General features: G+C 44.5%; 1 protein-coding gene across 1 annotated transcript; it reads left to right on the top strand.

Moving 5' to 3' along the window:
* Positions 1-266: 266 nt before the first annotated feature.
* Positions 267-10,685, top strand: LOC114353821 (E3 ubiquitin-protein ligase ZNF598). Its single transcript, XM_028305943.1, has 10 exons — positions 267-346; positions 424-620; positions 1,252-1,503; positions 1,809-1,894; positions 1,997-2,235; positions 2,830-2,944; positions 4,283-4,461; positions 5,948-6,058; positions 7,555-7,739; positions 8,527-10,685. The coding sequence occupies exons 2-10, from the start codon at positions 450-452 to the stop codon at positions 9,613-9,615; spliced, it is 2,427 nt and encodes an 808-aa protein (XP_028161744.1). The 5' UTR covers positions 267-346; positions 424-449; the 3' UTR covers positions 9,616-10,685.
* Positions 10,686-10,797: the final 112 nt, after the last annotated feature.

A 10,797-nucleotide genomic window follows, 5' to 3' on the forward strand; every position in this document is an offset into this window, starting at 1 on the left:
ACATCTTCACATACAATAACTTTATTGACATAAAATTGCAAAGTTACTATAGGAGTCAAAATTATGAGAATATGCAAGACGTTAAAGCGACAAGTGTAATTATATGGGCAAATTTTGAGCTTGTGTTGATCATGTTAAGTTCTCAACTCTCTTTGCGCGACCAATACTGTTTTATATTTTAGGGAAATCCCGTTCATAAATCCGTTTGTGGACCATGTATAATCATTCCACTCTTGTCTACTTTATTTAAAAAAAAGTTTGATTTCTGTGCAAAATTCCAACACCTGTCAAATACTGTCAATTTGTCAGAGTGTCGAGAAATTTTCGTCCTTCGTTTTTCTCTTACGTATGATAATTAATTTAAGCTCTCTACAACGTTTAAATCGCTATTTGCTCAAAACTAAACTAAGTATTTTCTTTCAGAGCCCCTCAGCGTAACAGTTGAAAACATGGCCGATTCCCAGGCGAATGATAACACTACTTGCGTAGTGTGTTTCAAGAACGTCCTGTATTACTCTATTGGGGAGTGCGACCATCCCGTATGTTTTGAGTGTTCTACACGTATGCGGGTGCTCTGCCTCCAAAATGAGTGCCCTATATGCCGCCAGGATCTTTCTAGGGTAAGTTTCTGCACTACTCATAATATAAGGTAGGACAGATAAATATTGGTGTAAGGTCCAATTCCTTGATAATTTTTGGAAAGTATGAGACATAAACCTTTCTCTAAACATAATTTAGTCTAAGTAAACATATCCCGGGATGATAACCTTGGTAATTAGTATTGTCAAGTCATAATAATAACTGGTCATGAAAAAAAAATTAAATACTTTTAGTCCATTTTGTTGCCTGTAGTAGCCATAATTTGTGAGAGTCGACCATTTCAACTGAATTTAATAAATGTGTCATTTTTAAATACATATTGCAATAGTAAAACTAAAACAAAATAATTGAAATCACATACACATTAATAATAAAAGTGATTGCACAATATTGGCAATACAAATAATGTTTTACTATTTGAGCCCATAAAAGACATTTCATGAATTAAAAAAGGTTCAATTAAAGGTAATTCTATTTTATTTGAGTAAGGTTTCCAATTGGAACATTACAAATACAAATACATCACTACCTTCATTGTTTACATAATTTTGCTCAACAAATGATAACTTCCTGCAACTGCAATTACCCAGATTTTCCCCACCACTTGTCGTTTTCATTTTATCATCCAACTTAAATTTTTTGCTTTTACAGGTTGTCTTTACTGATTCCATCCAACCTTATAAAGAGCTTCGTAATCAAGTGTTCACTGATCGACTGTTTGAGAGACAATTCAAGATTGGATTTTGCAGTCAACAGATAAAAACAGCTTATGAACAACTCTTGGAAAATCGCTGTAAACTGTGTGATAATATACCGCCGTTCAGGACATTCAGCATGCTCAGCGACCACATGAGAAAAGCTCATGAAAGATATTTCTGTGATTTATGCGTTAAACATTTGAGGGTATGTTAACTATCCCAACTAATATTATAAATGCAAAAGTAACTCTGTCTGTCTGTTACGCTTTCCCGCTTAAACCTCGCAACCGATTTTGATGAAATTTGGCATAGAGATAGTTTGAGTCCCGGGAAAGAACATATGATAGTTTTTATCCCGGTTTTTGAAACAGGGACGCGCGCGATAAAGTTTTTCTGTGACAGACAAAATTCCACGCGGGCGAAGCCGCGGGCGGAAAGCTAGTAATTTATATCACCATATTTTAAATTATAACTAGATGTTAATTCTAATTGAATTCCATTTGCTTTTAGATTTTTACTGGTGAAAGAAAGTGCTACACTCGTCAAGAATTAGCACACCATAGACGTAAAGGTGACTTAGACGATACATCACATCGGTAAGAAATTACTCTGATCTTTACAGCCTTCATAAAGGTTCCGGAGTTGTACACTCACATTTTATCCAATTAGAAACTAAATTGATTTTTAATTATTTTTAGTGGTCACCCATTGTGTGAATTCTGCGAAGAACGCTTCATGGATGCCGACGAGCTGTATCGTCACTTACGGAAGGAGCACCTTTACTGCCACTTGTGTGACGCCGACGGCCGCAACTTGTATTACGCGTCGCACTCTGCGCTCGCGCAACATTTCCGCAGCGATCACTACCTTTGTGAGGATGGGGAGTGCGCTGGACAACATCTCACTGCTGTTTTCCGAAGTGAAATTGATCTTAAAGGTATGTTTTAAGAAAGATTCAACTTTAGTTAATTCAAAATTGATTTCAAGTCATTCATTATGGATTTTATTTGTATTATGGATAGATGAGAAAAACGATCAATTAGTATTTTAGTTCGTCACCATATTAATGACATTTTCTATTGCATATTCATAACTTTATTGACAAACATTTTTCAGCTAGCCTAGGATGCCCGCCATTATGTCGTATTTTCTACGCATTTTCTCGATTTTAGACGATCAACCCATACATTTGTCATTTAGATGAACGATAAGATTATATCGTGGCGCGCATCCTAGGCCGGCTTCCAGAATATAGGAAACACGTCAGCAATTAGCAATTGCATATACATAACTTTATTGATACACATTTTTCATCTAGCCTTGAATGCCCGCCATTATATCGTCTTATCGATAAAATCGATTTTAGACGATAAACCCATACACTCGTCTTAAAGTAACCAATATATTTGTCGTCTTAAAGAAACGATAAGATCATATCGTGGCGCGTATCCTAGGCCGGCGTCCAGACTATAGAAAACACGTCAGATCGTCAGCAGTTACCGTTACTTACCATGTTAACGGTTGCACACAGCGCACAAAGCGACGGTGCACGGGCGAAACATGCCTCGAGGCGCGGCGCGTCAAGCTCGCACTCTTGAGCTGCAGTTCAACATTACGCCGCATCCTAGCGTCGGCCGCATGCCCAGGTAACCCCGCCCATTTGCAGCCTCCGCTACTGGAATGATAGGAAGAAGGAAGCTCCGCCCACTATCTAACTGCTACTGAAGCATGAAGTCCCGCCTACTCGCTGTGACAACTAACTGCTGCAATGAATGAATGAAACGAAAGAGGCAAGTAACCCCACACATTTGTTGCCAGCTACTACAGAACTAAAACTAGTAATCATGCCCTCTCGCCGCCGGGTGCCACTGTTCTGGAGAAAGTTTATGTAGCCCCACCCTAGCAGGGCACCTCAAGATTGCCCACTCGTTAGCAAGCTGCTACTGTATACCCTATGTACAGAAGTCTGAACGTCGACCATAATTTCGAATGTTTCTTCTCACGCAAAGCGAAGGACTGATACATGAGCGAAGGTGACATAAATCAGACCGAAACTATGTTAGAGAGCTTAGTTTAATTGTTATTATAATCTTTATTCATTTACATATTTGCTTCTTTTAAAACAAATATCTAGCCCTACCTACTGATTACTTAACATTGTCGTACCTACGCATGAGACAATGAGCGAAGGTGACATAAATCAAACCGAAACTATGTTAGAGAGCTTAGTTTAATTGTTATTATAACCTTTATTTATTTATTTGCTTCTTTTATAACAAATATTTATCCCTACTGATTACTTAACATTGTCGTACCTATTATGCAACACTGTTTCTAAAGTTTATTTTAGATACATTACATTCCTTATCAATATTTCACTAGAGACAAAGTCTAGTAAAATTACTTAAAAGGGGAATCCCTGCATTAGAATGAATAATAAAAATTAGCAACATTGTTATACAGTAAGTTCCAAGAACTATAAAAATATTAATTGGAATACATGTGCAAGCAGCTTATTTCACGTTCTGTAGACTCTGCAACAATAACATTACATTCTGTATAATCAATACCTACTTACTTGTTTATGGTCTAAGAATGATTATATTTTATGGTCCAATTTACAGCATATAAGTCGAACGTATCGATAAATTGATAACTGAGAAATTAAAAATACCGTAAAATAAAAATGGTGATCAGATTGAAGATACGAAAATAAAGGTGTTTTAGAAGCCATGTGATGTGGTAGATAGTCTTTTAATCGGCATTTTTTATGGACCACTGATAGTAGGTATACCCAGCGGTACCTGGTGCGGCAGGTGGAATTTTTGTAATATTCCAGTTGCTATGCCACACAGAAACTGCGGTGGCGTAGCTGCACATACAATCTTTTCCCACCTGCTAACGGACCGCTCACTGCCTCGGTGGGTTCTGCTTAAGTAGATCTTTAATGTTTCCTTGCATTACAAGTAGTGATGTGTCTTCAGGGAACGTGAGCGGGAGCGGGAGCGTGAGCGAGAGCGGGAGAGGGAGCGGGAGCGGGATGCCCCGCCGGCCGCGGCCGCCATCGACACGCGCAATGACGAGCAATTCCCGCGCCTCGCCGCGGCGGATGGAGGCATGCACCCCTGCCTTGTGCTCAATGCGCCTTCCCGCGCGTATAGAGGTACGGGACATGACCTTATATCTCTTAGAGGGAGCGGGAGCGGGACGCCCCGGCTGCCGCCGCCATCGACACGCGCAACGACGAGCAGTTCCCGCGCCTCGCCGCGGCGGATGGAGGGATGCACCCCTGCCTTGTGCTCAATGCGCCCTCGCGCGCGTATAGAGGTACGGGACATTTAGCTGAAAATTGTCAGGGAGGTAGTTTAAAGCCAGGAGAAGGACATAGGATACTTTTTATCCCGTTCGAAATAAAAAAGTCTGCTTATTTATTGCCATTAAGGCGGAACAAAGTTCGCCGGGTCAGCTAGTAATACATAAACAACTGGGTACAGACGACGGAACATCAAGACAGAAACCAGTTCCCGCGCCTCGTACGGGACATAACCACACTACTGAGTACCGACGATGGCACATCGAGCTAAAAACTGACTTCATCATTATTATTTCAGCCATAGGACGTCCACTGCTGAACATAGGCCTCCCCCAATGATTTCCATGTTGATCCATTGGTAGCGGCCTGCGTTTAGCGCCTTCTTACTGTTATGACACACGCAACGACGAGCAGTTCCCGCGCCTCGCCGCGGCGGATGGAGGGATGCACCCCTGCCTTGTGCTCAATGCGCCCTCCCGCGCGTATAGAGGTACGGGACATAATACATAAACAACTGGGTACAGACGACGGAATATCAAGACAGAAACCAGTTCCCGCGTCTCGTACGAGACATAACCACACTACTGAGTACCGACGATGGCACATCAAGCTAAAAACTGACTTCATCATCATCATCATATTTCAGCCGTAGGACGTCCACTGCTGAACATAGGCCTCCCCCAATGATTTCCATGTTGATTGGTAGCGGCCTGCATTCAGCGCCTTCTTACTGTTATGACACGCGCAACGACGAGCAGTTCCCGCGCCTCGCCGCGGCGGATGGAGGGATGCACCCCTGCCTTGTGCTCAATGCGCCCTCGCGCGCGTATAGAGGTACGCGTTCGTTGCTACACAATAAAAAATAAATACAGATGACGGCACATCAAACTAAAAACTGGCTTCGTTCGTTTCAGCCAAATGACGTCCACTGCTGGACAAAGGCCTCCCCCATTGATTTCCGCAACGGCCGGTCCTGCGTCGCCCACATCCCTTTTGGCTGAAAAACTGGCTTATGTAGTTGCAATAGGTGCGAATTTGAAAGATCATTTTGGCCAAACACATCATCTGCTAGACGGAAGTGTCCTACAAGGAAGGAACGACACAAAGCAGGATCTCCCGCGTGTTTCAACCAGCTATTTCCACCTTAGATCTTCTGCCCATTGAGCTGCTGGCCGTCCTACACTACATTTTTTTCTGAGACATGGTTGTGGCGTTTAGAGCTAATGGAAAGTGATTAGGTCATGTGACAGTGTGATTACCCAGCCATTTAGTGGTGACACGTGGTCAGCTCATGTATCCGTCGACGTAACGTTATGACGTGTCGTGTCGTGCGCAGGTCGCGACGGGCTGCTGCGCAACGAGCAGAACTTCCCCGCGCTGGACGGCGGCGCGCCGCGCTCCACGCCCGCGCCCGCGGCCCCGCCCACAGCCATCGTACGGAACACTTGTAAGTGCACTCTATTGGGAACGTGCACGACATTAGCGCCATCTGCCAACGAAACTTTAAGGGGCATATGTCAAAAAATAAATAACAACAGCTTTCTTATTTTTATTGATTAGAGTAAATAAAATAAACTTTAAAAGACAATAAATGGTACGTTGAATGGAATTTGATAAAAACTGTTTATGGAGAAATGGACGTCATTATAAAAACTGGTTTTGAGTGTGTAAAACACACAATAAGTTTCCAACCCCAAACTCAGCTAAAAGGAAAAAAATTGGTGCTAGCAGAGCATGTGAGGAATGTATAAGAGCTGAGAACTAATGGCAATAGTTATTTATTGAGCCACCATCATTCGTCAAACATCGGTGACCTCGACACCCTATAAAACAAGTTTAAACGTAAGTAATCTCCTAACCTAAAAATATGACTAAAGATTTAGAGAAAGTTATAAAATTAATATTCATTGCATTTATTACAGATCGATCATGCTAGGGTTATCACAGGAGTAAAATGCAGCTGCGTTTATAACCAGAGCGGCAAGTGCAAACATGTTGCTGCTTTAATATGTTACATTAACAACAAAGTTAGTAATTTAAAAACGAGCATCGAACAACAATGAGGAGAACCCATTATTCGTCAATTTGTAGCTTGTAAATATTCCAAAGGGAGCTATTTTCAAGATAATGTATGGATCAGTATCTAAGACTGACTGGTTGTGAACCAAAATCTATATTACGTCAAATATCTCCAATTTATGCTAACTTCTTATGTTTGGATGTGTTGCAGTAATGATACTGAAAAGAAAGTGTTAATTTAATATTATAATGATAATAATATAAGTGCAGAACTTTATAAAATAAAAAACAGTTATGTTTTTCAAAAGTTGAATTTTATTTACCTTTTACAACAGCATTACTCTTGGAAAAGATTGGAGGCTGTAAATTAACTAAAACACAACATACATGTACAATATCATCAATACAATTGAATAAGTTAACACAATCACATTAAAATCAAAACAACATTGACAATGACAAGACAAGTTTGTTTGCTTCCCTTGCCCATAATGTTACACATTTGTGCCGCGACGAGCGCAGCGATCGTTTTCTTTACCCCTTCCACCCACTTCGCACGTTCCCAATTGCTATCACTCTACGGTCTGATATTGACCGTTGGTCGATTGATAAAATATATGGTCATATATTTTATCAATATTTATGTTGGAATTTGGGCTGGCAAATGAAATGCTTGTTCAAATAAAATGAAGTTTACGCCAGTTTTATCGATGTACACATAACGATGCGACAATATGGCGGCTTATCCTGAGAGAACACACACGTGCGTTTAGATCGACGTCGTCCGGGCGTTAGGCGGAGATTGACGCGGGAATTGGCGGGTTGAAACTGCGCGCGCACCGTCCCCCTGAGCTAGGGATGTGCGTGAACAATTTACACGTGACGTCACAACAACCATCCTAAATAATTATTTTAAAATTTCAGCTAAGCCAAGCTTCGCGATCCAAGTGCACAGCCAGCCGGCCAGCGCGAGCAACTTCAGGCTGACGCAGACCAGCGGGCGCGTCACGCTCCCGCCGCGCGCGCCGCTCGCCGACGACGACTTCCCGTCGCTGGCCGCGCGCGACGACCACCCCAGCCTCGGCTCCGCCACCGTGCAGCAGCCCAAGGTGACGTCACAGTTACAGTCACAGACCAGCGGCCGCTCGCCGACGACGACTTCCCGTCGCTGGCCGCGCGCGACGACCACCCCAGCCTCGGCTCCGCCACCGTGCAGCAGCCCAAGGTGACGTCACAGTTACAGTCACAGACCAGGCCGCTCGCCGACGACGACTTCCCGTCGCTGGCCGCGCGCGACGACCACCCCAGCCTCGGCTCCGCCACCGTGCAGCAGCCCAAGGTGACGTCACAGTTACAGTCACAGACCATAGATACTGAAAGGGGATGTGACAAGGGGGCGGGGTCGGTGTAGCAGCAATATGCCCAGAAATTGAACACATTGCTCGTGAGAGCATTGAAGACAGTAGCGACGTCATAATGTAAACAGTTTACATTGCTTGCGTAGTACTAAAGATTATTCGGACGTTGAGTACTGATACCGCAGTGGATAATAAGCAAATATTTTGATTACTTTGTGTGTGTGAATTTCTAATATAGTTCCAAAATAGTGAACTGTCCTATCGATGACATTGACAGTGGGGCGCCACCGTCAATACCAGATCGCTGGTTCCGATTTTTGCCATGTTGGAAACCATATAGTTGAACGGTAGTAGCGCCCCCCTGTCATTGAGTTTGGTGGGACAGTTCAGCGTGGGTCATCTATACGACATTGAGTTTCGAACTCAGCGCATTAGTTGGCATCTCTCTATATCTCTATGGCTCGGACATTCCTTCACCTAGAATCTTAACTTTTCACCTGCTCCTAAATTAACAATCTGTGTATTTGTTCATTTTTAGGTCGCCCTTATCAACAGCCAGGAAATGAACGCGCTGTCCAAGTCTCAGAGCAGCGGCGGCGGCCAGTCGCAGCCCAAGCGGCCGCCGCTCAGCAGCGACTTCCCCGCGCTGCCCGCCGCCGCCGCCGCGCCGTCCGCGCCTCCTCAATGGATCACCGTCTCCAAGGGCAAGGACAAGCCCCGCCCCGCGCGCGCCGACCCGCCCCCACCCCCCCGCCAGCCCAGCTTCAACGCCGTCGCAGACTTTCCCACGCTCCCCGTCGCGAAGGCGAAACCCAAGAAAACACCCCAGCCGCCCCCGCAACCTAACCCCCAGCCGCCCCACTCGGACCCGCTCAAGCCGAGCAAGAAGGACAAGAAGAAGCAGAACAACGCAAAAAAGGAGAACATCTCGGAGCTCGCGTACGTGAACGGCGTCGTCGACAAGAAGATCGCGCGGGAGCTGTCGTACGCCGCCAGCGCCGACGCCGCGCCCGCCGTCGACAGCAAGATCAAGACCGTCGAGAGCGCCGCCGCAAGCGAGCGGAGCCGGAACGGCGGCAACGGCGACTTCAAGATGTCCGCGCGGGATTATCCGCCGCTGAACCCACGCAGCGATAACGCGCCGCCGCAGCCGAAGAAGACTCCCAACGGAAAAATCGCGAGCGTGCCGCCCGGATTCAAGGCGCGGCCGGCGTGCGACGGCATGACGTTCACGAACTCGGCGGGGCAGACGTTCCCGGCGCCGGTGCACGCCTACATCCCGCCGCCGGAGTTCGAGCGCCGCAACCGTGCGCTGGTCAAGCGGTTCGCGCTGGCGCTGGGCGGCGCGGCGGCCGTCGAGGACTTCAAGGTGGCCTCGCGCGCCTTCCGCGACAACATCATCAGCGCCGAGGAGTTCTACCAGCACTGCCGGGCCGCGGTTGGCGAGCAGCTGGACACCGTGTTCCCGGAACTTGTCGCTTTGCTACCAGATATTGGGAAACAGCAGGAGCTGGTCGTGGGCAGGAACATGGGCTCATCTCTAGAAGTGTGCGCCACGTGCGGGCAACTAGTGTCGCCGCGTGATTCTGTGGCCCATGACACGGCGCACTGGCCCGCACTGCGCTAAACATATCGTCCGTTCCTGCATTGCGAGACGTGTTCGTAACGTGCACTCGACCTATGTGATTCAAGACTATTAGTTCCGGAACGTGTGGGATTGTCACGCGATGACCGTAAACCGACTTACTATTTATGTTCACTCGAAATATGTTAGTGTATACGGATGCGTACGTAGTGTATGCTGTAGTTTATATATTATTATGCAGGGTGGAGACGACAATAAGTCGATAAATGTAAACAGGCTATACTAGTTTTTTAGTAGCTCTTGAGCCCAAGCTTAAAAATCGGTATCTAAAATGCACTAAAACGGATATCAATTGTTACAACCTTTACAAATATCAGACTCATTTGAATGCATAATGAAACTTACTATCTTGTGTTTTAGAATCTTGGTTAAATTGTATTTCATACATATTGGGACTTGGAGCGACATTACAATCATATACGTAAACAATTTACTGTCGTATTGTCGTTTCCGCTTTGTAGCTCTATACTAGCGACGTTTATGTCCGATTAAAAAAACGCATTCTTCTAATCAGATGGCGTGCCTATAGGCAACTAGTGTCTACCTGATAAAATCTTGTCTGAAGTACGTGTACGTACATTGTTTTATTGTTGAAATCAGTGTCTAGAAATTTGCGAGTACCTACTGCCTACATAGAAGTTAAACTGGACTAGCTCAGTGTGTATACGTTTCCGTAAAAAGTAATGCTTATTGCCCATGCTTTCCACATACGATAGAATATTATAGAAACTGGTTTGCTCAGGGGTTCTCTTATAGTTGGTTCCATATATTATTGAATGTGCGAGTCACCTTTAAATGTTGACCCCACCGGTTGTAACTGATCTCATTACGAGAACTGTGAAATACTTAGTTCTACAACTATCCACTAATTTCTATTGTAATAGATATAATCGTATTTATTCAACAAACATGATGCATGTTGCTCTTTTCTACTTAATACTTTATTTACAGGGTCAGAGCTTGCCAGTTTTTATTTTGCCATGAAACATTCAATTGTTGGAACTGATTTCTTTAAGGTCACTGTGACTATGCAACGTTTGGTTGCATTATAATATACAATTTACATAAAGTATCGCGAGTCTAAGCCAAAAGTGATTAAAGGCGTATTGCGTAGAAATAACGCTATGTGAAATAATTATAATTGTTTCAGATTTTATCGAAATT

Source organism: Ostrinia furnacalis, unplaced genomic scaffold (genome assembly GCF_004193835.3).
Source record: "Ostrinia furnacalis isolate ACB-3 unplaced genomic scaffold, ASM419383v2 OfSCF1818, whole genome shotgun sequence".
In the NCBI taxonomy this organism is placed as follows: Eukaryota; Metazoa; Arthropoda; class Insecta; order Lepidoptera; family Crambidae; genus Ostrinia; species Ostrinia furnacalis.